Genomic DNA, 24448 nt, shown 5'->3' with positions numbered 1-24448 from the left:
AATAAAAAATAAATGAATAAATAAATAAATAAAATAATAATAATAATTAAAAGAAATATAAGAAGAGTTTCCATGAATCAGTCCGAAAATCCTGGATGTTGACAAGTTGATCCATGTGGGGACATTGAATTTTAATAAATTTTAATTATTTTGAATCGATGAAATTTTGATCAAAAATATGATATTTGACGTATCAGGTCCGAAGAAGGATTTTCAAGATTTCTAGAATTTCTAGTTTGGATTTTCTTTTGAGGTAAGTAGTGTTTACTTTTATTGAATTTATCTGGTAAATTATAAATTTTGAATTAAATAAATTCATGGCATGCTTGTGATTGAAAATATTTATTGAAAATAATTGTTGAAATTATTTATGATTGAAGTTATTTGTTGAACAATTATTATGATGATGTATGATCATAAAAAATGATACGATTGATTTGACTCGAATATCAATTATTTTTATTATTTTTAAAAATAATATATGAATTGGAAGACAATATGAAATTGACAATCTGACTGTGTAAAGGATCCCGCCAATGGAAGCATATACGTTGGCAATTGATTGTCCTGAGGGTTTATGTCGCCAGCGAGACCAGCGACATGTCGCCAGAGAGACCAACGACAAACCGCCAGCGAGACCAGTGGTTTCAAAGGACTTGGCTGCCAGATGATTCGCAGCCCACCGCAAGCAGATACGCGGTATTATGATCCTGCCACAGGAAAAATGTGGTCATAGTCATGGTTGGAAGAAGAACTTAAGAAATTGATGAATTTAAGATGATAAGCATAATTTGAAATTATGATGAATTGAATTTTATATATATGATTATAGTATGATTATGATTTTATGAAATTACATATTAATTTTGTTATTATCAGTAAATCGATATGTATAGTATTATTTGCCTGATTTATTCAGTTAAAGGTATACACTGCTTACTGGGCTATTTAGCTCATGATGAGTTTTATATTTTTTTCTTACAGATGCAGAAAATTAGCATGATGCGGGATTTCGGTTGGGAGAGCGATTAGAGATGGAGTTAGCTCATTTGATTTAGGATTTTCTCAGAATTGATTCAAGACTTTTATTTTTAAGTGTTGGCTTTGTCAGACAATTATTTTTCTTTTGGATACTGAGTTTTGATTTGTTATTTGAATTAAGATTTGATTTGTTAAAAATTTGAAAAATTATTTAACTTTATGTGTAAGATATCATGATGAGATGCCTTGCATGCTTATGAGAATAGTTTTCTATAAGTATGCGGTGGTTGCCATGACCCTCGATTCAAATCTCGGGTCGGGGGCGTGACACCTAATCTCTAAAATCCAAGACTTGGATCAGTCAATATTAGGCAAGTAATATCAACTGTTTATGTTGTATCCAGAAATCCTTGTAAAACAGGAAAGGAGTCTGGCAGTACAAACTAAAAGGGGATCTACATAATTGCATCCAACCTACTGGATTGAGATTGTTGATTAATAGAATAACCTCCCTCAGGACCCTTCTTCTCTTTCTTATTCCTCTAATTTTTATGTTATTTCTCTCCCTTTTCTTCTCTCCTCAACTATATTTTCCTTTTCTCTTACAAAAATCAACCTTTTTTACTGTGCCAATCACAATTATTAAAAAAACTGTTGTTAGAAATATATTTTCTCACTGACAATCAGATTTCTCATGATCTGTTTTTTTTCAGTTTTTTATACTACTTGATATATTAAAGATTTCTAAAAATCTTACAACCCAAGCTCGGACCCAACCCACTTTACAGTTTACATCCAGTCCTGTTTTCAACAACATTGGCATTAGCAGCACCATAGCACCCAAACGTAGGGAGAGTAACACCACCAAAGAACACTCACAAGAGTTTCAATGCTTCCATTAAGGAGAGTAACACCACCAAAGAACACTCACAAGAGTTTCAATGCTTCCATTTGGTTCCACTTGGCTGTGTAAAAGGGAGGAGCACATTGGGTATTCACAATCTTCTTGGGCTCCTTATAATGAATAGGATCCTTGTGGTTATCTCAAGAACTCAACTCAAACAAGAATTATGAGAAAAATCAAGAACTCTGGAACTAATGTTCCTTATGTGCCTTAGGTGCAAAAACATGATTGGTATAATAACTAGTCTGAACCCTTTTGGTGACATAGGATTGCCCTAAGATATCTTCTTGACCAAATAGGACTTAGAACCTGTAATTTTGATATATAGCATGCTAATTCCCATCCGATCATGTACTGATGGCTAGGGTGTGCCATTAGTACAAATCTACTGGGCAACACTGAGACAGCTCAAGTTCTTTTAAGCCATGACTTCCTCATCCACTCTGGGATTGAGGTGATCTAATTTTCATGGAGAGACAGCTCCACACCGAATGCAATGGGCACTGGTCTGAAGGTTATACCCCTTTGTACGTTTGACCTAGATATATGCAATGGAGGATGCATGGATTGCATGCTTTTCTGTCTTTTCAGGAGCTATGTCCCTTCTCGTCAGGCTAAAATAAATGCACACTCTTGATGGGGGGTTGCTTTGACCAAATCCTTTCAGGAAGTTTTGATTGGTGAGATTTGTCAGACCCTTTTATATAAGTAAAATTAGCCATTCTTTCATCAAACAGTTGATAGGTAACATCTTTAGCGGTTAGACACAAAACATAAGTTATGAAGCATGTTAACTTTGCATGCATTAAAAGAAGTAAAAATTGCCGTGATGGTATTTGGTGATCTAAATGGAATCACCATAGTGATCTAAAATCATCTTTGATTTAAATTTTAGGATGATCTGATCCTCAGTAATCTAAGATCATTGCATTTGTTAGACCATGATTCAACGATCAAGGATCCTCGAATAATCATAAATATTCTATTTAGTATTTCATAGAAATTTAAGATCATCGACCATATACTACTAAAACAACACCTGATATATTCCATAACAATATATTTATCAATCATATAAAATATATTATAATAAAATATTAATATATTTATTGATATATTAATAATTAATGTATTTGCTAAAAATATATTTATTAGTCATATAAATTGTTAATCCTATGAAGATATATTAATTATTATTATAAAATTAATATTTTTATTTATAATTATAATATATTTTTTAATACTAATATTTATTTTTGATTAAGAAAATAAGGTAAATAGAAATAATATATCAAATAATTTCATTATATAAATATGATAATAATATGATCAATAAATATATATATAAATATATATATAAAGTACAAGAATATATTTTGAGTATAATTTAAATTATCATAAAATAATAATATTGACAATAATATGATCAATAAATATTATGATTATATATATAATATATTAACAATATATTGATATATCGATTTTTTTATTAAAATAAAAAGTATTTTTATCCTCAAATTTGAGTCCAAGATTACTGCTTTAGATGATCTTGGATCTCCGACCTCAAGGATGGATATTCCATCATTAAGTTAGATAGTGCTTTTAGTAGAAGTGAGTTGGAATCATTATGACGTAGAAAAATCGTGATGCAATCAAATGCGGTGGTCTTATTATCTTCCTCTATATTACTCTGTATCTTAGGACCATCATACTATACCAAACACCCACCACATGTCATTAACTTTTTTTTCCTATTATTAGAGTCCAGTTACCCTCTAATAATTATTGTCCACCGGCATCACAATCCCATTCTAATGGAAACCACTTACCATCTAATCATCTTGTCTAATCAAAACTTTTGAACTGCTTTTACAATTATGGTTGATGATCTGCAGAAATTTCCAGCAGCAGCAGCACCATTGTTTTACCAGAATTTCTCCATGGTGCAGAGAATCCACTTACAATCTAATCATCTTGTCTAATCAAAATTTTTGAACTGCTTTTACAATTATGGTTGATGATCTGCAGAAATTTCCAGCAGCAGCAGCACCATTGTTTTACCAATCAAATTCATCCAGGCATGGTGCAACATGATTGCGGTTTCCAACCTTCCGAGATTTTTGTGAAACATTATTGTCCCAGACTGAAGGTTTAAATTTATTTAAGTCCTGAAAATTTAAAGCTAATTAGTGCATACACACCGCATTCTTGCCAGTTTCTGCACTCTGATATTTTTTCCCATTACCTTCAAAGGCCTGCCCGATGGTATGCCTGATTTTAATTCATCAGGGACCGAGTGCTTGACCATTACTCCACCATCCAAATCAAATTGCATAGGAATCTCATAACCCCAAAATCATATAAAGTCTGGAAATAATAGAGCATGATGTGGTAATGCATCTTACAGATGCATTAATACATCATCCTCGTGATCAAGAATGGCAATGCAACATTCACTAAAAACCAAAGACATTGAAAAACATTAAGAAACAACACCAAATCCAACAGTTTGTCCGTTTATCATTTTTCAGCCTAAGACTCCCTACAGGGAAGGGGATGTAACATACTGCCTGGGAACCCTAAAAAGGTCTTTCCCAGCAAAAGGGGAAGTCCACTCGTGAGATCCAGCAGAAGATGAGTCTGATGCAAGGCTACCATCCTGCAACCCTGCAATGTAGACACCACCACCATTCACAACCGGCCTCGCAACTTTCCCACCCATAAACATGGGTGACCATGTATCAGATAACCTATCACTCTTTACAGATGGCCGCAAGAGTGCCAGATCTAGGCTCCAGTCTATAGAGGAGTAGTCGCGAGGTGTTGATCCACCAGTACTCCAATCAACCGGTGATGATGCTGAAGACCCGGAAGAACCCCATCCGGTAAACAGCCCAAGCGAGGATGGCACAGCAAGTGAAGATGATGTCCCCGTAGAGCTCCATGATCCACCCCATCCTGTTGCACCAGACTCCATAGGGCTCGAAACAAAAGTTTGGAAATGGTTTTGGGGAACAAATTGCTGGGGACTAGAGCCATTCAAACCCAAGGTGGGTAAGCTGTGGCCCAAGCTCCCACCAGCCACCTTCATCTCCATGCCGGGCATTCCGTTTGAATACAATCCTGTGGAATTTGGTGGTGAAGCACTGATAGCAAGGCTTGTGGATGGAATGCTTTGTTTGGATTGTGGGCGCTGCATTACAATGAACGGCTCTCTCAATGGTCCTGCCTGCACGTTTGCCTTAGATTCATTGCCTACAATCACAAAGCGTGCATCCAGCTTGCTTGGGGGAATCGCTGCTTGCAATGGAGATGCCAGCGAGAATGAAACAGCTGGAGCAGAGCTGGTGCTCGACCATCTCTTATCCAAGGAGGCAGCAACCTGTGGTCTTCCCCAGTCTGGCTTGGGTTGTAGCCTTCTCAAAGACTGCAAATTTCTGTTTCCAGACTCCTGAGACACCACTCCAATTGTTGCTGACTTCACATAGTTAAAATCTCTTTCATCTCTTCTTTGTTGCTGGGTGCCAACTGATGTAACTACCTTCACTTGAGTTCTTACCGCTGGGTTCTGAGCAGACATAGCCATTTTGTTATTTAAACTACTGACAGCAGCAGAATCACCTGATTCTTCCAGCTTTGGTGAAGCACCGGCTGGTTCTTGTTTCTGTGCCTTCAAGGCTTCTTCAGCCTTGTCCAAATCACCCTCACATGCAACAACAGCTCTTTCAACCTCCTGCTTTGTGCACTTGAATCTTACTTCCATCTCTGCAATCTTAGCAAGTTCATCGGTAATATCAATTTTCAAGTTAACTCCACCTTCCAAATTTGTTGCAACCTGTTTGCTTTCCTCACCCACCTCAAAAAGCCATGCAACAGACTCCTCAACACGACCTTCATTTTGAATGAGAGCCATGGTTGCACGTTCTGAGGGAAAGCCCATCTGCACAAGCTGCTGAGCAAGTGTCTCTAGTTTCCTAGACATAAGGTACCCACTACAGCGCTCATGTAGCTCCTGGGCCCGTCTCTCCCTCTGGCGTTGGTGCTTCCTCTCATTCTTCTGCCGAACCTTATCACGCTTATCAGTGTCACCACCGGGAATAGGCTCTATACGAGGTGTAGCACTACTAGTCTTCTCCTTCTGGTCTTCTGACTCACCAGAGCAGCTACCATTGTTCGAAGCTGAGTCAAACTCTCCTGTAGTGCCTGGTGAACTGCCAGAATGATCCTCTGTTTCATCTATACTTCTGAATCGCCCATTGTTTTGGGCTCCCGGCAAAGAGGCAGACGGTGTTGTTTCAAGGGTATGGAATGTACCCGAAACTGGATTGTATGCACTGGCAGAGGCACCATTTCCACCATTAGCTGGAGCAGATGAGGATTTTGATAAAACCTTAGGTTGTTCCTTGGCTGCCCTTGCAGCCTTATCCTTGGACTTGGATTTGGATGCCGGAGACATCTAAAAATACTAATTACAGAAGTCACCTGCAATTTAACATTAGAGCACAAGAATAAATTAGATCCCATGACCATCATCATATAAAGATAAACATGAACCAGTTTATATTGCATGCAAAAAGCATATAGGTTGCCATATGAACACAACGGATTCCATTATGAATTGTGATTAAGAATTCATGCTCATTCAGCTCATAAATATAGAAAAGCAAGATCTCGATGTGGAGCAAAAGAAAGTGTTAAAACCTTACAGCACCAACAGGGGAGTAGAATGAGAAAGTTTAAATTGCATAATATTCTCTCTTCAGCAGCATGAAGAACGATTTAAAATACATATTCATTTGAATCATGGAAATAGTGCAGTAGAGCAACAAGATGCATATAAAGGCAGAATTTAAATGATGACAGAATTCAAAGGAGTACAATTTCTTGTGTCAAACATCATCAGCTAAGTTTAAACACAAGTACACTACTCACCATATTATGTTGAAAATTTATACAAAATTAAATACAAAAGAGAAATGTTATGAGGATGCCTATCATTACAAAACTCTAACCACTCTTTACAGCATGAAACGTTATGCACCACACAAGACACAAATAAACCACTTGCATAAAATTTCATAGACAGACAAACTTGAATCATTCTTTTGTGTATGAAAGAAGGCTCTGCCTGCAGCCAGACATGAAATATCATTTAAAGTGGAGAATCAAACTCTTTTTATGGTAGCTTCAGGTAGCCACGCTATGAGCAAAATATAAGGAAATTTGAAAGCCAAACAGAAGAAGTGATAGTGATGCCATCAATGAGTTGATCCCAAAGTAGAAAATATGCATTTACATACCTTTTGCATAGGTAATTAAAGGGAATCCAGAGACCGAACTTGTCAAAAAAGTGAGAAGCATTGCAAAAGAATAGTTGGCCAAAAAAGTATGAAGTTGGCAAAAGAAATGAGAATTAACAATAAGCCACTGGCAAGTTACTGAAGCAACCAATACAAAATCTGTATAGAGATAGCCTCCAGCCATCTCCATGACTACAGCATTAGCTGACATACAAGAATTTTTCTCGTTCAATATCAATTCCTTCAAGCAAACTATGCTAGCTATCAACGAAATCAGGATAACAGGCATATACTAATGTCCTTTTTCATTTTGTATAGAACATCAGTGAACATGCACAAGTGAGGTTCCAAAATACCCAGTGCAACAATTTAAGTTGAATGATAACAGAGTGGAACAAGTCAATAGAATATGTTAGTATCTGGCTTAACAGAACAGCATATCATGAACAAACCAAAACATCAAAAAACTAATAAAATAATTCAATAGTCTAGCAATATCATGACTGCACAACAAAAAAAGGCATATGTATTGTAACTTCTACTAAATATATAAAAACTATTAGATGGCCCTTAATGGAATTTAATTATGTATTATGACAAGTGCAAGTTTTCTAAATTTCTAATATTAATAAATTCAATAATCATCAAGGAAAGAAACAGCAAAAAAACAGTCTATACTTGCACAGCAATGTAAAGATAATCTCTTTATGGAAGAGTTTACCAGGTTACATAGAAAGTCATTCCAAAGAAAGATTGAACTACGGGTGCAAATGGATCGGGTTGGACAGGGTCATGAGTGACCCCGATCCGATCCGGTTTCTTGATCGGGTCCTAATGTTAGATCCAGACCCAACCCAAATTAAGATCGGATCGGGTCCATGGTTGCCCCGTTGGATCATTTGGGTCGGATCAGATCCATGTATAACCCGATCCCAACCCAAAAAATTCGGATCCGATTTAGACCTAGTTCGTATGATAGGCCAACATATGAGAGGTTATGACAAAAGAAAACAAATATTACTTTGCCTTGGCTATTAAGTTATAAGCAATCCATAATTTTTAACTCCTAGAGCTTAATCATTATTTAAAAAAACTTTAGCACAAAACTCTACAAATGAACGGATGCCATCAAATATTATAATGACTTTGATACATTGCTATCAAGAACTTACTAAAAATATAATTATAATCTAGAGAAGAAATGAATATAGAAACCAACTTGAAGATCATATTCAGTTCTCTACAACATCTCGATCTTTTCTTGACAACTGAAATATTCTTTTCACTTTCGGTACAGTGTTTGTTCCGTAATCCAAGAAAATAAATTATAACAAACAAATAGGTTGACGGCTTTCACCTTGATAAACATAATATATACTATCAGTTGGTAGAGACCAATAATCTAAGCATAAATATAATTTCTCAAAATCTCACAATCAAATTACACAAAACTGTATAACAAATGACAATGTTACAAAAGCATTTGGAATTCTAATTCCACCCTATTTGCTCTATGATTTACATGTTGGATTCAATACTAAAGTATTTGTGTCAAGTCGGATCGGATCCGAATTCCAGAAATCCAGACCCGATCCGAAAAATTGAATGGGTCCAATTTTAGAACCCGACCCAATCCTGCAGTTCCTTTAAAATGGATTAGATCGGATCTAAACGGGTCAAGCCGGGTCAGATCACGGGTCAACCTAACCCATTTGTAGCCTTAGATTGAACTCATGGATGCAAAAACGCTTACAGCATAAATTTATCTGCCTACACTATAACATCTTTTCAAAACATTAAAATATCCAACTTAAATACTTACTCAAAGATATTCTGACGCAGCGGTTCTTTAGATTAAAAACATATTTTGTGCCATTATCTTCAATACTAAGTTGGATCAAACTACGCAATGAAATCAACAAGATTTAACATTTCACAAAGACAAAACGCAAAATATAGCATAACCAAAAACATTAAAAAAGTCAAAAGATAAAAACAAGTGTATAAATCTGTTAAGCCTTCAAAAACCCTTGATTTAATCTAAAATTCATATGATGCGGTCATATCTCAATATCTAGTGTCTCTTATTAGTATAAAACTCAACCAGTGTATGGTATATACAGAATACTGGCAAATCCAACCACAATTCAAGATCCTGATACCAATTCCGTGCATGAATTTTATCATTCCAAGTCATAAACTCAGTACTATAAATTTATTTTTATACAATTCAAGAATGTTGAAAAGATAGAAATATCAAATGCCACTGACATTAACCCTAGATTTCTGGCAGTAAGTCACCAATTTCCTAGAATTAGGCTGGACTATTTCTCAGCAGGCATCATAGATGGTTCAGTTTATTTATATGTCCATTGCACTCCTTTATATCTTTAAAAAAAAATTGAGGTTTCTAACCATTAAATGCTTTTCACGAAACACAGGATACATGTTCACAACATATCTCATGATACGCTCTCTACTTAAACGATCAGAAAAACCTATAGGTCCTAATGATGTTCAATGGATCACTCACTGGAAACATCTTACAAAAATTTACAGCTTTGGATTTCATCCCATAGCCTAGAATTTAAAAGAAGTACAGGAGAAACTAGCTGAAGTAAGCTCATCATTCAGCTAAGCACTTTTGCCAGATTTTAAATAATTAGATGATATTCAGAAGAAGCATACTATATTCAATTTAGACAGCATGTCCCTGACGAAACCTAACAAATATCTAAAACAAGAAGAAGCCGAGCCTACTTTATCTTGTTTGGTATAACATAGGGTGAAACAGTATGGTTTGTGTTACCTGTTTAAAAAAATAATGCTTCATCCAAGATATTTAAATACAAGCGAGAATAAAAGCAGCAAGTCATACACAAAAGAGACAGCAGCATATATGCATGTTACAATTTCACCACGGCAAAAAGGTTATATGCAAGGTTCCCTATACCGGTAACGGACGGCGTATCGGTGCCGGACCGATACAGTATGATGCCGGTACCATACCATACTGACACACGGTACACTTCGGCGTACCGGTTCGATACCAGTACACAATTTTTTTTTCTTTTCGTTTTTTTTTTGGTATTCAAGTTAATAATTCATAAATACAACCCCAAAATTACATTATATTGCATATTATTGACATATTTGGGTTCAATTTTAAGTTAGGTAGCGGTACAAAGACTCTTGATCCAAAATTTTAAATATATATTTATTTATATTATATTACAACTATGTCATCTTAAAATTAAAGAAAAAATATATAAAATATGCATTAAAATGTATCTAAATGTTTAAGTACAAAGCACAATAACTGATATACCAACCTCAAGATCTACTCTGCATTTAAGTAGCTTAAATCATTCTAAACATGATTCCAAAACTCTAATTTTTTTTCTTAAATTTAATTTTTTATTAATTTTTAAATAAATATATATATATATAAATATTTAAAAAATATATAATTAACAAAAATTAATAATTTTGATGTCATCATGTAGATCTTCCAAAAATCTATCACATATAATTAAATCATACCAAAATCACAAAATTTTAACATGATTTTTTCTTATTTTCATACTTCTCATTCTTATCCTATTTTTAACAACAAAAATAAAAAAAATAAAATATTTACTAAAAGAATAACACATTATCTTACCTCCAGCTAAAGATCAGCCTATCCTCAAACCACTCCTACAATTTGACGGAGTTTTTTCTCCTTTTTTCTAATTTTTCAAAGGTCTCAACGGTTTCATTGAGACCAAAGCACCTTCGGGAGTTCTCTGAGACTTCTCAAAAAACTCTAGGCACTGGACTGCCACTTAAAAACAGCCCAGGCCCCACTCCCCTCACCCTCCCTCCCCACTTTTTCACGTGGGGTTGTCAGCTACCGAACCGGTGCCGAACCGCTTCATACCGCCCGATTTTGGGCGGTATGGACAGGAACCGCACCGAACCGGGCAGTTCGGTGCGGTTCGGAGGGGTTTTCCAAAAAAAAACCCAAACCGGACCGACAGGGCGCCGGTCCGGTTCGATACGCCCCGTACCGGGTGGTTCGGCCCGGTACGGCGAACCCTGGTTATATGGCATGATTAGTGCTTACAAGAAAATGGTGATTTATTATTGAGTTATACAGAATAATGCAGATAAGATTTCCTTAAGTGAAGAGTACAAAAAATTGCATTAATGGATGTCAGCAAAGTAATAACATGCGTCACTTCGAAAATGAAAACAAATAAAAAAAGGTTCAATTTTAATAAGCATTCGTCATGATTGTGTAATACTCGCACTCCCTAGATACCACAACTTACAAGCTTCATGAATTTTCTTAAAACAGATTAATCTAATTCCTAGAAATTTTGAGAAAGACTCAGTTGTATTGTAAGGATTGCCACGAAATTTTTATCCCTATCATGATCCATAAGCTTCAAACTTAACAAAACCAATCGAAGTTTTCATAATTTTGCTAAAACTACATTACAATGATGACTTAGAACTCTCTAAAGTTGCATCCTATAATGACATTTGCCTTATGAAATTTTAAAAAATTGTTAAAGATTCATTATGAAGTTACAGCTTTATACTTGTAATCCTATTACAACTCGTAAGGTTCGTGAATTCTTCATAAAACGCAATCTAATTTTTAGAATATTTTCTGAAGACACCTTGTAATATTAAGGCACATCACTATATAAACTTGCATCCCCCTCTAAACCAACAAGCTTCTTGAATTTCTTAACCAGACCCATCAAAAGTTACATTCCAAATTACCAAAATGTTAAACAATTATTTGGCCACCACATCCTCTAACTCTAGAAGGCCAGAAAAGCAAGCATTCACAAGAGAAATGATAAAAGATGGAAAGACTCAAATTACCAAGAAACACGATATTAGACCAATACACATTGCCAAGAATATCCATTTCAGACCCATTCAGCGACATAGCCTAAAGTTGGAAATATTAAAATCTTAGAAATCATTAGGACAGAGTATTTCGCAAGAAAAAGGAGAAGACTCATTAAATTACCGTTAAAACAATAAGACTGAACAAAAATCTTGATGGATCAAAATATCTATTATAAAGTACTTCTATAAAATTTATTAGGATAAGCTTCCTCGGTCAACAAAGATATTATGACCATCTTTAAAACAACCCAACAGCAATTACTGATTTATTAGAAAGGTGAACTTAGATAATTAGAGTGCATCCTATCAAATCTAGATGTGCAAAACAGCATGCATGCCTGCACAATTGTCGCACGTTAGAGAGACAGAGAGAAGAAAAAGAAACTCTGACAATTTCATATTTTATGCTTCCTCTCATCTCCACTTCAATTTTGCTCTTAGAACCCAACAATTTTCTGAAGCATAGCTTTTCACAAATTGCGTGCACATCCTAAAACAGTCAGCAGCACTATGAAAAAGTTGGTAATATACAGTAAACCATACATACGTACTCTAGAATCTTCACGGACGATCTAAAAATTTTCTCTAAGAAGCAAAGAAGATATATGGTCATCCACGAATATCATCAACAGTCAAACAACAGAGTCATACTTAAACAAATTAAATTTACCAACAACTAGTTTTGACGACCTCATACCAAAGGACTGCACGTTAATGTACACAATTGTGTGAAGCATTCATAACTTCAACATAACATACTTCATCCATATACCACAAACCAAAGAGGATTTCCAACATGATTGCTAATATACAGACACTTTACTAATGTTCGTGTTATTTCTATAAGCAAGACTAAGTCATGAATCACAAGGCCATCTGTTTGCAAGGGTATTATCCTTTATTCCATCAAGAGGTTAACAAATGCTAAATCATCAAAGATTATTATAACTTCCATTTATTAACTTTAGGATGAAGCATAACTATATGAATCTTGTCATCAAACAACTAAATATAAAACTTAATCTATCACATGGATTGTCAAGATAATGGCAATGCACAATTGTTTTTCCCTACAGTTCTTTCCGCATATGTGTTTCTCAAGTAAACCATGAAACTCAACAACTAGCAATCAAATTAGGAATTACAGGCAGTATCTAGGAAAATCAATAAAATCACATATTTCAAAATCAATTTTACTATATTTATAGAAGCCCTAATTATCCTAGATTTCCTCCAAATAATCAAATAGAGCTGAAACAGGCACAAATCTGTTTCAGACTGGTGGGCTATATGAGTGGAGGCATTTCAGTAATACTCATCAACTTGTACTGACTTGAAGATATTAAAAAAATATATATCAAGCAGCAAATGATCCCATCTGAATTGACATACTGACTCTCAAAAATGTGGTTTATGTGATATTAAAAAGAGAATTAAATTACAAAAACCCTCCTAGTATTTACATTTATAACAGTTGCATCTGATAGTTTGTAAAACCTACACTTACATCCAGTTAAATTAACAGCGATAATGAAACCATGTACCTCATATGAAAAGTCGAAATTGCGCTAGCTCTTATGTCACTTAAGGTTATCTTGGTCATTTTTAAAAATTTTCCTGACATGGCATTTAACGGTTCTATTTAAGGTTAATGATTTGACCAACATTCCCTAAGTTATGGGTTAAAGTGTTCGATAAAAATAAACCTAAGCAGGCAAGTGTAGGTTTTCTCAAACTACTGGGTGTAAGCATAATTAGCCCCTGATCCTAGCAGGTGGGTTTTGCAATTTACTCTTTAAAAAAAGAAGAAGAAGAAGAAGAAGTGGGAATCACAAATGTGACTTTTATTTCCTACTGGCATATGAAGTAAAAAGGAGCCAACAGGAGTTTCTGCTTACACATAAATGACCTAAAAATATAAGTTAACTTCCTTTAAATCATCAAAAGGCAAAAATATAAAAAAATAAAGATAGATACTCAATTTGCTTTCCTGTTTATGCATATGGATGTACTACACTCGCTAACAAATAATAATACCAACCCAGTTACCTGCTGTTGTTTCTACGGTTAGCCAATCTTGTTTCTCAGTTTGACAAATAAAAATATAAGAGTGGCAATAGATTCAATAACAGAAGCCAGCAGAAGCAGAAGATTACATGGAACAAAGAACAGTAGTTACAAATGCGTTTGTTGATATGTATTGACCAGGACAGTAACACACACTTATCAGGACAATTATTAACAGATGGGCAAATAAATAATTCATTAGTTTAGATGAAACAATCGAATCAAGCACGAAGCCATAGCTAACTAACAATGGAAGTTTCTTTTTGGCAACCATTTCCAATGAAATCCAGCATATGAGATAGACAGACATCAGAAAACTGTCCACGATTAAGAAGATCAAAAACTATCAGAACATACACCATATAATCAAGGAAGAGTCAAATCCTCGATTTCAGGCACAAAACTACCAAATCTAGAATTTCAGATTGGTATCCCATGGTATAGGAAAATGGATGAAATCCCGTCATCTACAAGATCAAAGTTTTATGCTTACCACAAAAAAAAGATCAAAGTTTTATCAAAATTTCTCTTCAAGGATATGATATCAACAGAAATCAACAGATCCATCCAAATAAACCCGAGCTTAACGTCCGTGTGTCAAGGATCCCGATCATAAAACCAAGCATTTTCCCCCAAAATCAAAGATAGAGATTTCAAATCGCAATAAGAAGCGCAACAGATCGACGAACCACAAACAAAGCATGGACGCGGCCAAAGGAAAGCCCCCAAGGCGGGAGCCCTAATTCCAAACCCTAATCGAAATCCCCAACTGATCCGCCCCAGGCAGGACGCGCGTCACGAACGACTCATCCATCCAAATCAGATCAAAATCGACGCAAACAATGGACAACATAAAACACGAATCCATCCTCAAAACAATCACAAGAACAAGAAAGAAAGCAATCCACCAAAAGGAAATGCAAAAGTTCGCGAGATTCGCGAATGGGAACGGCGATTGGAAGACCAACCTGAGAAAGGAATCGATCGGAATCCGGGCCGACGCGGGGAAGACCGGAGGGATCGATCGGAGAGGATTAGGGTTTTGTGGGACGGGGGAACGAGGGGACGAGCGACGCCGATCTCTGTCTATCTTTCCTTTTCTCCCTTTCGATCCTACTATGTTTTTTTTTTTTTCCGTATCCTTGCGGGCGCGAGGGGAGTAATAAATTCTAATTAGGAGGGAGGCTTGGAGTCCGTGGGAAAACTTACCGAAAATAGGGATCTCGGGTCATTTGGAAGCGCACCGGATGGGGAATGTGGCCCCAGAAAACTCTGTTAAAATCCCGGCTGTTGCGAACCCCTCGTAACACGTTTCAGTTCTTCCCATTCGATCTGTTCAAAAACGATAAATAATAATTAATAAAAAAACGAAAAAGACTAACCATCAAGCCCTAATCTACCTCTATTCCTGGACGACAAATCCATGCACGATAATGTCCATTTCTTCCCCTTTTTTTTTCTTTTTTTTTCTTTTTTTTTTTTTTTTTTTTTTTTTTGATATATCATTCCTCCTTTCTGGAGATATCAAAAGTGTGATTTTTCAAATAGTATTCACTGACCCACTCATTCTTATAGCACTGCACCATGATGAGTATACGATGAATGAGGTCTAATGAGCAAGCTTTTGTGGTTAGCGGCTAGAGCTGGTTATAAGTCTCAAATCTAAATTATATTTATTTTTTTATTGGGTTGAATCTATTTCAAAATTTAATATTTTTTATATCCAAATGTGGCTCATGATCGGTTTCATTGACAGTGTGCATGGCGTACATGATGTAGGATATAATTTTTTATTTTTTTTTAAATAAAAATCCCCTTCAATTTATGGTCGGTTAAATTTACTATTTTTCACAACCAATGGTATTTGGTATAACAATAGAGTTTGCATGGACCAAAAAGTACATGAGATTGTATTATGCAGAGCACATTCAATCATGGTCGAGAATTATGATTGGTGACCTCTCCAATCCAGGTCCAAACTAAAAGGCAAAGGGGCTCGATTTATGCTAAAGCAATCTAACTATTGTGGATTCATTGCTAAAAGTATTTTCTTTGCATGTTATCAGGGGGTTGAAGTGGATTTTTTTTTAAAAATAATATTTTTTATATTTTATTCCAAAAATATTTCCAACACCAACTTATTTTCGAAACTACTATTTGGATGCCACCTAAGCTTAAATCGTGGGTTGAACCCATGAGTTTAAGTCTATATAGCCAAACTCATGGGTTAAACCCACCAGTTTGGTAGCTAATGTGTAAGCTCTCTGGGCTAAATTGAAATCATGGATTGAACTCATGATTTTTGAAATTATGGATTTAAGTCATAATTTCAAATATAAAATTATAGGTTCAACCCATAATTTAAAATTTTGATAATTCTGAAATTATTGGTTGAACTCATAATTTAAGTTCAAATTTAAATTTGAAATCGTGGGCTTGGCCCATCATTTTTTTTTCTTTTTTTTTTCTCTTTTCGTTTCTTCCTCCCAAACCCCCTCCCCCAATCCTCTGCCTTGTTCTTCCTGCGGCCGCCTTACATGCACCCCCTCCGACGCCCCCCTCGGATTCACTACCTTTCTCTTCCTACGGCCGTCCCGCACCCACCCCCTCCAGCGCCCCCACCCCCCGGAGATCCTCCGCCTTCGCGGGTGTTGGGAGGGGATGGGTGGGGGCCGTCAGGTGAAAAAAGCACGAAGCCGAGGGGTGGAGGGCGGAGTGGCGGGGCGGGCACCCATGGGAGGGGGGACCATGGGTGGGCGTGGGGTAGGAGGAAGGATGCGGAGGAGCGACGAAGCCACGGATGGCATCGGATGGAGTGGGTGCGGGGCGACCGCGGGAAGAGGAAGATGGAGGATGCGAGGTGGGGTGGAGGGGATGGGTGCGGGGCGGCCGTAGGAAGAGAAAGACAGATGATCCCAAGGGAGGGCGTCAGAGGGGGTGGGTACGGAGCGGCTGTGGGAAGACGAAGGCGGCAGACTCGAGGGGGACCCCGGAGGGGGTGCGTGCAGAGTGGCCGCAAAAAGAACAAGGCGGAGGACCGAGGGAGGGGGGTTTGGGAGGAAGAAATGGAAAGAAAAAAAAGTGATAGACCAAGTCAATGATTTCAAATTTAAATTTGAACTATTAACCCACAATTTCAAAATTGTCAAATTTTTGAAATTGTGAGTACCCATAATTTTAGATTTGAAATTATGATTTGAACCCATAATTTTAAAAATCATGTATTCAACTCATGATTTTAATTAACCCAGGAAGCCTATACATCAGCAACCAAACTCATGGTTCAACTCATGAGTTTGGCTACATGGACTCAAATTTATTGGTCCAACTCACGATTTAAGCTTAAGTGGCATCTGTACTATAGTTCCGAAAATAAACTAACGCCTGAGATATTTTTGAAATAAAATATTAAAATAATATTATTTTAAAAAAAAAATCAGTGAAGTAAGTGATCTTGGCACCATCTAGGAACTTTTGTTGACTTAGAATTGTCAAATTCCTGCACTAACTTGGTAGTCTAATGATTTAAATCTTAAGTCATTTGGACCGGTATGCATGTCAAAGACGTTTTAATATTGGTTTGCATTTAATTTGTAGAGGTGAAGCAATGAGGAACTATTGATCGTGTCTTCTTGACAGTTTTATACGACAGAGGCCTTTGGACGGTTATGAAACGTTTGCTTGGGCGGCAGCTTTTTCGGTTGATTAAGATCCCACGTTCCTACTAAAAGGCTTTTTAGGTTCTAAAAAAATATTTGGGAAGTCGAGGATTAGACAGCCGCTAAACTTTGCTACATCTATTGAGATTTGACGGTCTATTTGGATAATTAGATTAAAATTCTATGAGATCCATGGATTAGGCCAATACATCTAATAAAATTATTAGATTACTGGATCTCTAATCATAAAAGTTGTTTTCTCTCTATAAAATTCAAACTGGTCCACTCTGAAGGTATTTCTAGGTAATTATGGATATAGGTCTATCCCAATTTATAATTCAATGATTTTAATTCAACGACTTTGATGGTTGTGCTGGCTCAAGCTCATTAACCCATTAGGATTTTCAGGCCAATCATTCAAATGGAAGGAAAAAATCAGCCCATGACCACTATATGTGCAATATTTATTGTTTTCCTTCATTGGAATTGGCCAAGGAGCTAGGAATGACAATTTGCTATTAGAGCTTTGGTTATTTTGGATTTGATACTTCATGTACAATGTATTTTTGAATGATAAATGTTATGATGCTACTTGGATATCTGATTCTTTAGATATTAAGTCTATTCTTGAATATGTCTTTACTCTTGATGGTAGTGCTATATCTTTGCAATCTGTCAAGCAAACTATAATAGCTAGAAATACCATAGAGGCAGAATTAATAGCCTTTGATATTACATTCTTAGAAGCTGAGTGGTTTAAAAATTTATTGTCATCTATTCCTTTAATACAAACTCCCATTCCTCCCATATCTATTCATTGTAATTCTAGAGTTGCAATTGATTTTTGTAAAAAGAAACTCATAAATTCTAAAACTAATAGACATATAAAGTTAAGACGAAAGTCTATTAGATGGCAACAAAAGCATGATATAATAGTATTAAATTTTATAAAATCTGATCAAAATCATGCTGACTGTCTTATTAAAGGCTTGAATAGGACTAAAGTCCTTGAGACATCGAGGGAGATGGGACTTTGCCTATAAAGGACCTTCCAATAGTAAGAACCCAACCTCTATGATAGGAGATCTCTTGAAGGAGATTCAATATAGTAATAATAAGCTAATTAGTTAGTCAAATAACATATGTATTTTATTTAATATAAGAGTCATAAACTCCATCCCATCCTTATAGTGTTTAGTGTTCTTGTGTAGTGGATAGGAAGAACTGTAGCTCTGAATGAGATCCAAGGTGGTATTTGTTGGAATTTTATGATTTCATATATGCAAAAAATTTTAAAAATAAGTACATAGTGAAAATTTAAAAAAAATTAAATTAAATCTAATTTAATCTAAACTTGCATAAGATTAAATCTTAAAATCATACAACAGGATCTACATATGTGAAATAGGATTCAGATACAGAAATCAAATAAAGAAGAATAAATAGAGAAGATCTAACCTTCATACCTTAGCACGAATCGATCTACATCATGAATCGATGATCGTGGATATTTTCTGAAGGTTTCTTGAAGCCGCACAACATTCGACCTCTACGGATATCCACATGAAGTCTCGATCTGATCAGAAGCTTCTTGATCTCATCGGAGTGCTAGCTCCCTTGTAGAGATCATATCTTGATGGTTGAAAATTTTTTTTTTCTCTCAAGTCTCTCTTAAAGAAGAAGAAGAAAATAGGAGGATTCGGATCTCTACGCTAGAGATTATAAGAAGAACACTTTCTTCTCTTTCTTCTTAAAATTCATGTACAAAATCTCTACGCTAGAGATTTAAGAAAATATGTCTAATTTTTGGACAAAGGAGAGAGAAAATTTTATATCCAAAATTTAGACAAAAAGAAAAAGAGAAGATCCTAACAACCAATCTTTGGTTGTTTGTAAGAAAGAAAGGATAAGGGCCAACAAATCTCACGCCTACCCCTTGATGCCGTGCCCTCTCTTCTCCAAATTTTCTCATGCATGCTCCACCTTGTTTGGCATCCAAAAATCTGATCTCTATCAGGTTCCTTGCCTCCCCTCTCTTATCCCCTATTTAAATAGGGTAGTTAGGGTTTTTAGGTAAGAGTTTGTTGGAGTCCTTACAAGAAAAGGACTTCTCTCTTGCCACCACATGCAACCTTTTTTGTGCCCACATAACACATGGTAAAACACCTTAGGGCATGATTATTTCACACAAATATAAGGGGAGCATAGGGTATATGTGGCAACTCCTAATGGGGCTTCCTCATGGAGCAAGGAGAGAGAATCCTAGATAATTAGGACTCTTCTTTAGGTGGCTTATTTGAACCAAATCAATCCTAATCTGATTAAAAATTGATTTAACTCAAGTAGATTGAAATTCTAATCTGATTAGGAGCCCAATCTATCTAGATTAAAATCTAATTTAATTAGGAATTAGATGACATCCAAATTCTAATCAAATTAGAAATTGTTCTTCCATATAATTTGAGTTATCTCATAATCCAATTAAGCTTGATCAAATCAAACTCTAAGTAAGTCAAATTGAATTCCATTCAATTAGACTTGATCCAAGCCCCATTGCTCAATCAAATTGAGCCAATTAGTAACCTAATTGCTAACAAATCCTTCTATAACTTACTAACTATTTAGTGGATTACTTAATTGCAACTTTTGTATTGGATTAGTCATCAATCATATTGATAATCAAATCCTATTGCGATTTATATTCGCAACTCAACCATCTGATCAGTTAAAAGTCTCTTTGTGTGTGATCCTATAGATTTTATTCTGACTGGTAGTGAGATATATTGTGATCCCTATCATAATATCATTGAAACTCTTTTTGATGGGTCAGAATCATTCTAACTCTTTCCATCAAGGATCATCGATCATCAAGATGATGCTCGTGGGTCTCACAATCCATCAGTGACATCTAGTAGATGTAGTGACAATCCAGTAGAATAAAAGATGATGAACCTCTACATGCAGTTAGCATATGATACAGTCCCTCTATCGTGAGTTCCGACCAGGTGGCAGATCATGGATAAATCATCAAACCTCAACATCAGTCATATGATAGATTCAATTAGCTCGAGTTCAACTATGATTCTCATAAAAATTCTTTTCCATCAATCACATTATTATGGCCATAGACTTAAGGATTAGGCTCTTAAATCTCATAGGACTATTTTTCTCTGCTAGGATCGATAGATTTCATCTAAATATATATCCTACTCCTATAGTGGATCAACTGTCACCAACATCTACTATAAAGACTCATTGAGTCAGTGTTTATGTGTAGTCAAACTCCAGCAACCTTACTGCGAGCAGCTATAGTACCACAGATCAAATAATCAATCACACAACTGCAGCATCAAAAATATTACTAACGAATGAGCAAACATCCATGTGACTTCTTCCATTGATCACGCTCAGTGCTAGTTGTCCGTGCACTGATCTGTCTAGATCAATTACCATCTCTGTGATGATCCTATGATTAGGAGTAATTTATAAATTAACCATCAATGACACATGTCTCAAATTCTTAATTCTTTGAGAATATGTGTCATCATCTTGTTAATCTTTTAGATAATTCATGGACACATAAAATATGAATGGTAATATAACTGTCTGTTAAGTACAAAATCATGTCTTAGAATTATGATATGTGTCAGCTAAGATTGACTTTTAGGACACACATCTAATAATATTTTTCACGAAATGTGCCTCTACACACATTCTTGGAGGGGCTCACCTATGTGGGAGTATCCGTATATAACTGCGGATATGAAATTTGGGCAATCTCTAGCAACTCTTATAAAAAAATCAAGATACTTATGTAGGACCACTAATGCACAGACTAATGATGAAAGAACTTTGTACTATGAATGTGGTAGTTGAAGTCTGAGTCAAAAGAACGTAGTTCAAGATGTGGTTTACTCTATTTTTTTCAAATAAAAACTATTCATATTAAGTCAAATTAAGTCATCTTATCCATTGCATAGTATAAGCACCCAGGACTTTGGATAATTCTATTTAAATTTTATTTGAAAAATTTTGAGTTTTGTGGGGGCTGTTGGCAAAAAATTTAAATTTTGGAAACTCAAAATTACCAATTAGATTCTCCCCAAATGTGATTTCACTTTGTTTTTAGATCTTTTAGTCCCACATTGGGAGTAGGAAGATTTCTTTTACTCTTTATATGTGATAATGGTTTGGCTAAGCCCTTAGGGGTATTTGAGAAGATCTGAAGAAAAATCTTTAATACACGTGCACAAACATGACTAGATCGAGTCAAGATGGGGCATGGGTGCGGGTGCAGATTTAGCACCATGCCAATCCAAAATGTTCAGAATTTGGTGGCTATAAAAGGGCCTCTAGATTTCCTAACCCGATAGTGCAATCTGAAAAACTCAATCATTTCTTCTTTTTAATTTTTCAAATAGTTCTTTTGTTGCTCTTCTCAATTTTTCTTCTTCTCTTTCTATGTACTGAAAGAGCCTTCATCAACCTCCTCCACGATTATGCTTATAGGCAGAAGATTGATCGTATTTTAGGATAGTCTTTTCGATGGTTTTTGCACAAAGGGCGGAAATATACCTTAGGATAGTGTTGCACACGCTTCCGGTTGGATTTCATTTTTTGGTTTAGCGATTTTTTATGAGTTGAAATATTTTAATTTTCTATAAAGAATATAAGTAAGTTTGTTAGTTTTTTTAGACTATATCTGGTTCTAACACTTAATAGGCTACTCTAGAAGGTGAACTTCTGGCTTGGGGGTAGAAGAAGCTAGGGCAAAGAGCTCGAGGCAGGAGATGAAAGCTTTGGAGAAATTGCAAATAGTACAGGCTAAGGAGCAGGCTCCAACAAAAGGGAATGGATGGGAGAGACAATCTTGACCTCAAGGTCAAGTTGGACTCTCTCTCTTGGAGTTTCTGCTCCAGTGCTTGATCTTCATATTAAGACTGGAGTAGGATGAATTAGGGGTTTTGGTAGTGTCAAGGTGGAACTTGAATGAGCCTTCTTCAGAAGGGGCTTACTCCTAGAAGCTATCCTTTTGCAGGCGACCTTCCAAAGCAGTGAAAGATCAACCTTCATTGCTAAAAAATTGAAGAAAAAAGTTAGAAAATTTCTTCAAACTATATAAATTATAGAGATATTATAAAGAATTTACTCAATGGATCAATCATGCTCAAACTGACATTGATTAGAGTCTACTCAAATAATAAATCTCAAAGAGGAATGTCGAAATTGAGAAGAGTGTTGGGCGATCGCTTGATCATTATCGAATAACTTCAAAGCTTCATTTAATGATATTTGAGGCTTTCTTCAAAGGGTGTCTATTTGTAAGATTGCTCAAAAGAAATGAAAAAGAATTTCTATTTGCACCCATGAATGGAGGAAAAAGTTCCTCGAATCAATTGGCAACTTTTTCAAAGAGACAAGTACCAGTAGTTTCTCTCTCGAGGATACTTTTTCAAAGCAAAACAAGCTTAGAAAATAAGATAATGAGATGGATATCATGAAGAAGACAAAGGACAAGAAAACAAACTACAATCTATCAGGAGTTTGGAACTAGGTGGGTTGGAACTACAAGATAATATTCCAATAATTGAACTATGAAAGGATGGAATGAAAACCTCAACCCTGCCTTAAGAGACTCCTTATATAGATCGATTGAGAAGGAGAAGGATCGTAGACTTGGTCATTAGGATTAGCGAGCTCCTATTGAAACTCAGGGATATGTATTAGACCCGAAGTCTGACCAGGTCTTATTGGATGAAGACATACACTTTGTCTTAAGTTTGAAATAAACTTCAAACTTGGCCTCCAAACTAGCGAAGGGAGAATGTCGACCCGAGCTGAAATCTAATATATCAACTAGTTGCCAGCAGAAGCCTCGACCTCACTCATGGTAGTATAGGAAGAGAAAAAAGGAAATGAAGATAAGCAAAAACAAGAAGGATGAGAGAAATATCTAGACTATGGAAATCAAGAAAGATGAGGAGAAAAGATGAAAATGATATGCAGCCGAGGACAAAAGGATCCCAAACTCATTTTGTTGATGATGATGGTGCCTCATTGGAGATGATGAAAGCTTGTCGGATATTTCGAAGGCTGGCTAAAGATGATGAAGCCTTGTTGGAGACTTTAAAGGCTGATAAAGATAACAAAGCTTTACCAAAAAGCTTGAAAAACTGTTGGAGATGAAGAAAATTTGTCGAAAACTTTGAAGAGTTGTTGGAGGTCAGACTAAGCTCCACCCTAGAGCAAAATCACCCTAGTGAAATCGAAAGGAAGAAAGTAATAGTGAGAGATGAAAGGAAGGTAAACCCCATATTTTATATATAAATAGGAGGCTTGGATCAAATGCCTGTTCAACTTCTTGAGCTGCTTATGCTACATATCAACTCGAAATAAGCCAAGTGAGATTTAGTAGATCGCCTTTTCAATATTTTTGGAGAAAGTCTAATCATTGTCTGAAATATTATGCAAAAATAATGGAGCATTGGAGAATGCAATCAGTGCATTAAATGTGGTTGCTAGAATTCTCTACATGGAATCAAAGATGAGCATGTATGACCTCAGTCAAATTCAGATTGTCACTCTCCTTGCCCGACCTACAAAATACACATCAGGCTTTCAAGTTG

The 24448-nt window shown here is 35.9% G+C and overlaps 1 protein-coding gene across 1 annotated transcript; it reads right to left on the bottom strand.

Moving 5' to 3' along the window:
* Window positions 1-4337: 4337 nt before the first annotated feature.
* Window positions 4338-15291, bottom strand: LOC105057842 (uncharacterized). Its single transcript, XM_010940547.2, has 2 exons — window positions 15132-15291; window positions 4338-6367 (listed from the first exon to the last, which is right to left on the bottom strand). Exon 2 carries the CDS (start codon window positions 6339-6341, stop codon window positions 4428-4430), a length of 1914 nt encoding a protein of 637 aa, XP_010938849.1. The 5' UTR covers window positions 6342-6367; window positions 15132-15291; the 3' UTR covers window positions 4338-4427.
* Window positions 15292-24448: the final 9157 nt, after the last annotated feature.

This window comes from Elaeis guineensis, chromosome 14, assembly GCF_000442705.2.
Source record: "Elaeis guineensis isolate ETL-2024a chromosome 14, EG11, whole genome shotgun sequence".
Classification (NCBI taxonomy): Eukaryota; Viridiplantae; Streptophyta; class Magnoliopsida; order Arecales; family Arecaceae; genus Elaeis; species Elaeis guineensis.
Note: the sequence above shows the minus strand (reverse complement) of the source record. Positions and strands in the feature narration are given on the sequence as shown.

Coding starts and splice junctions, on each gene's coding strand:
- LOC105057842 (XM_010940547.2), bottom strand. CDS start 6,341: ATGTCTCCGGCATCCAAATCCAAGTCCAAGGATAAGGCTGCAAGGGCA.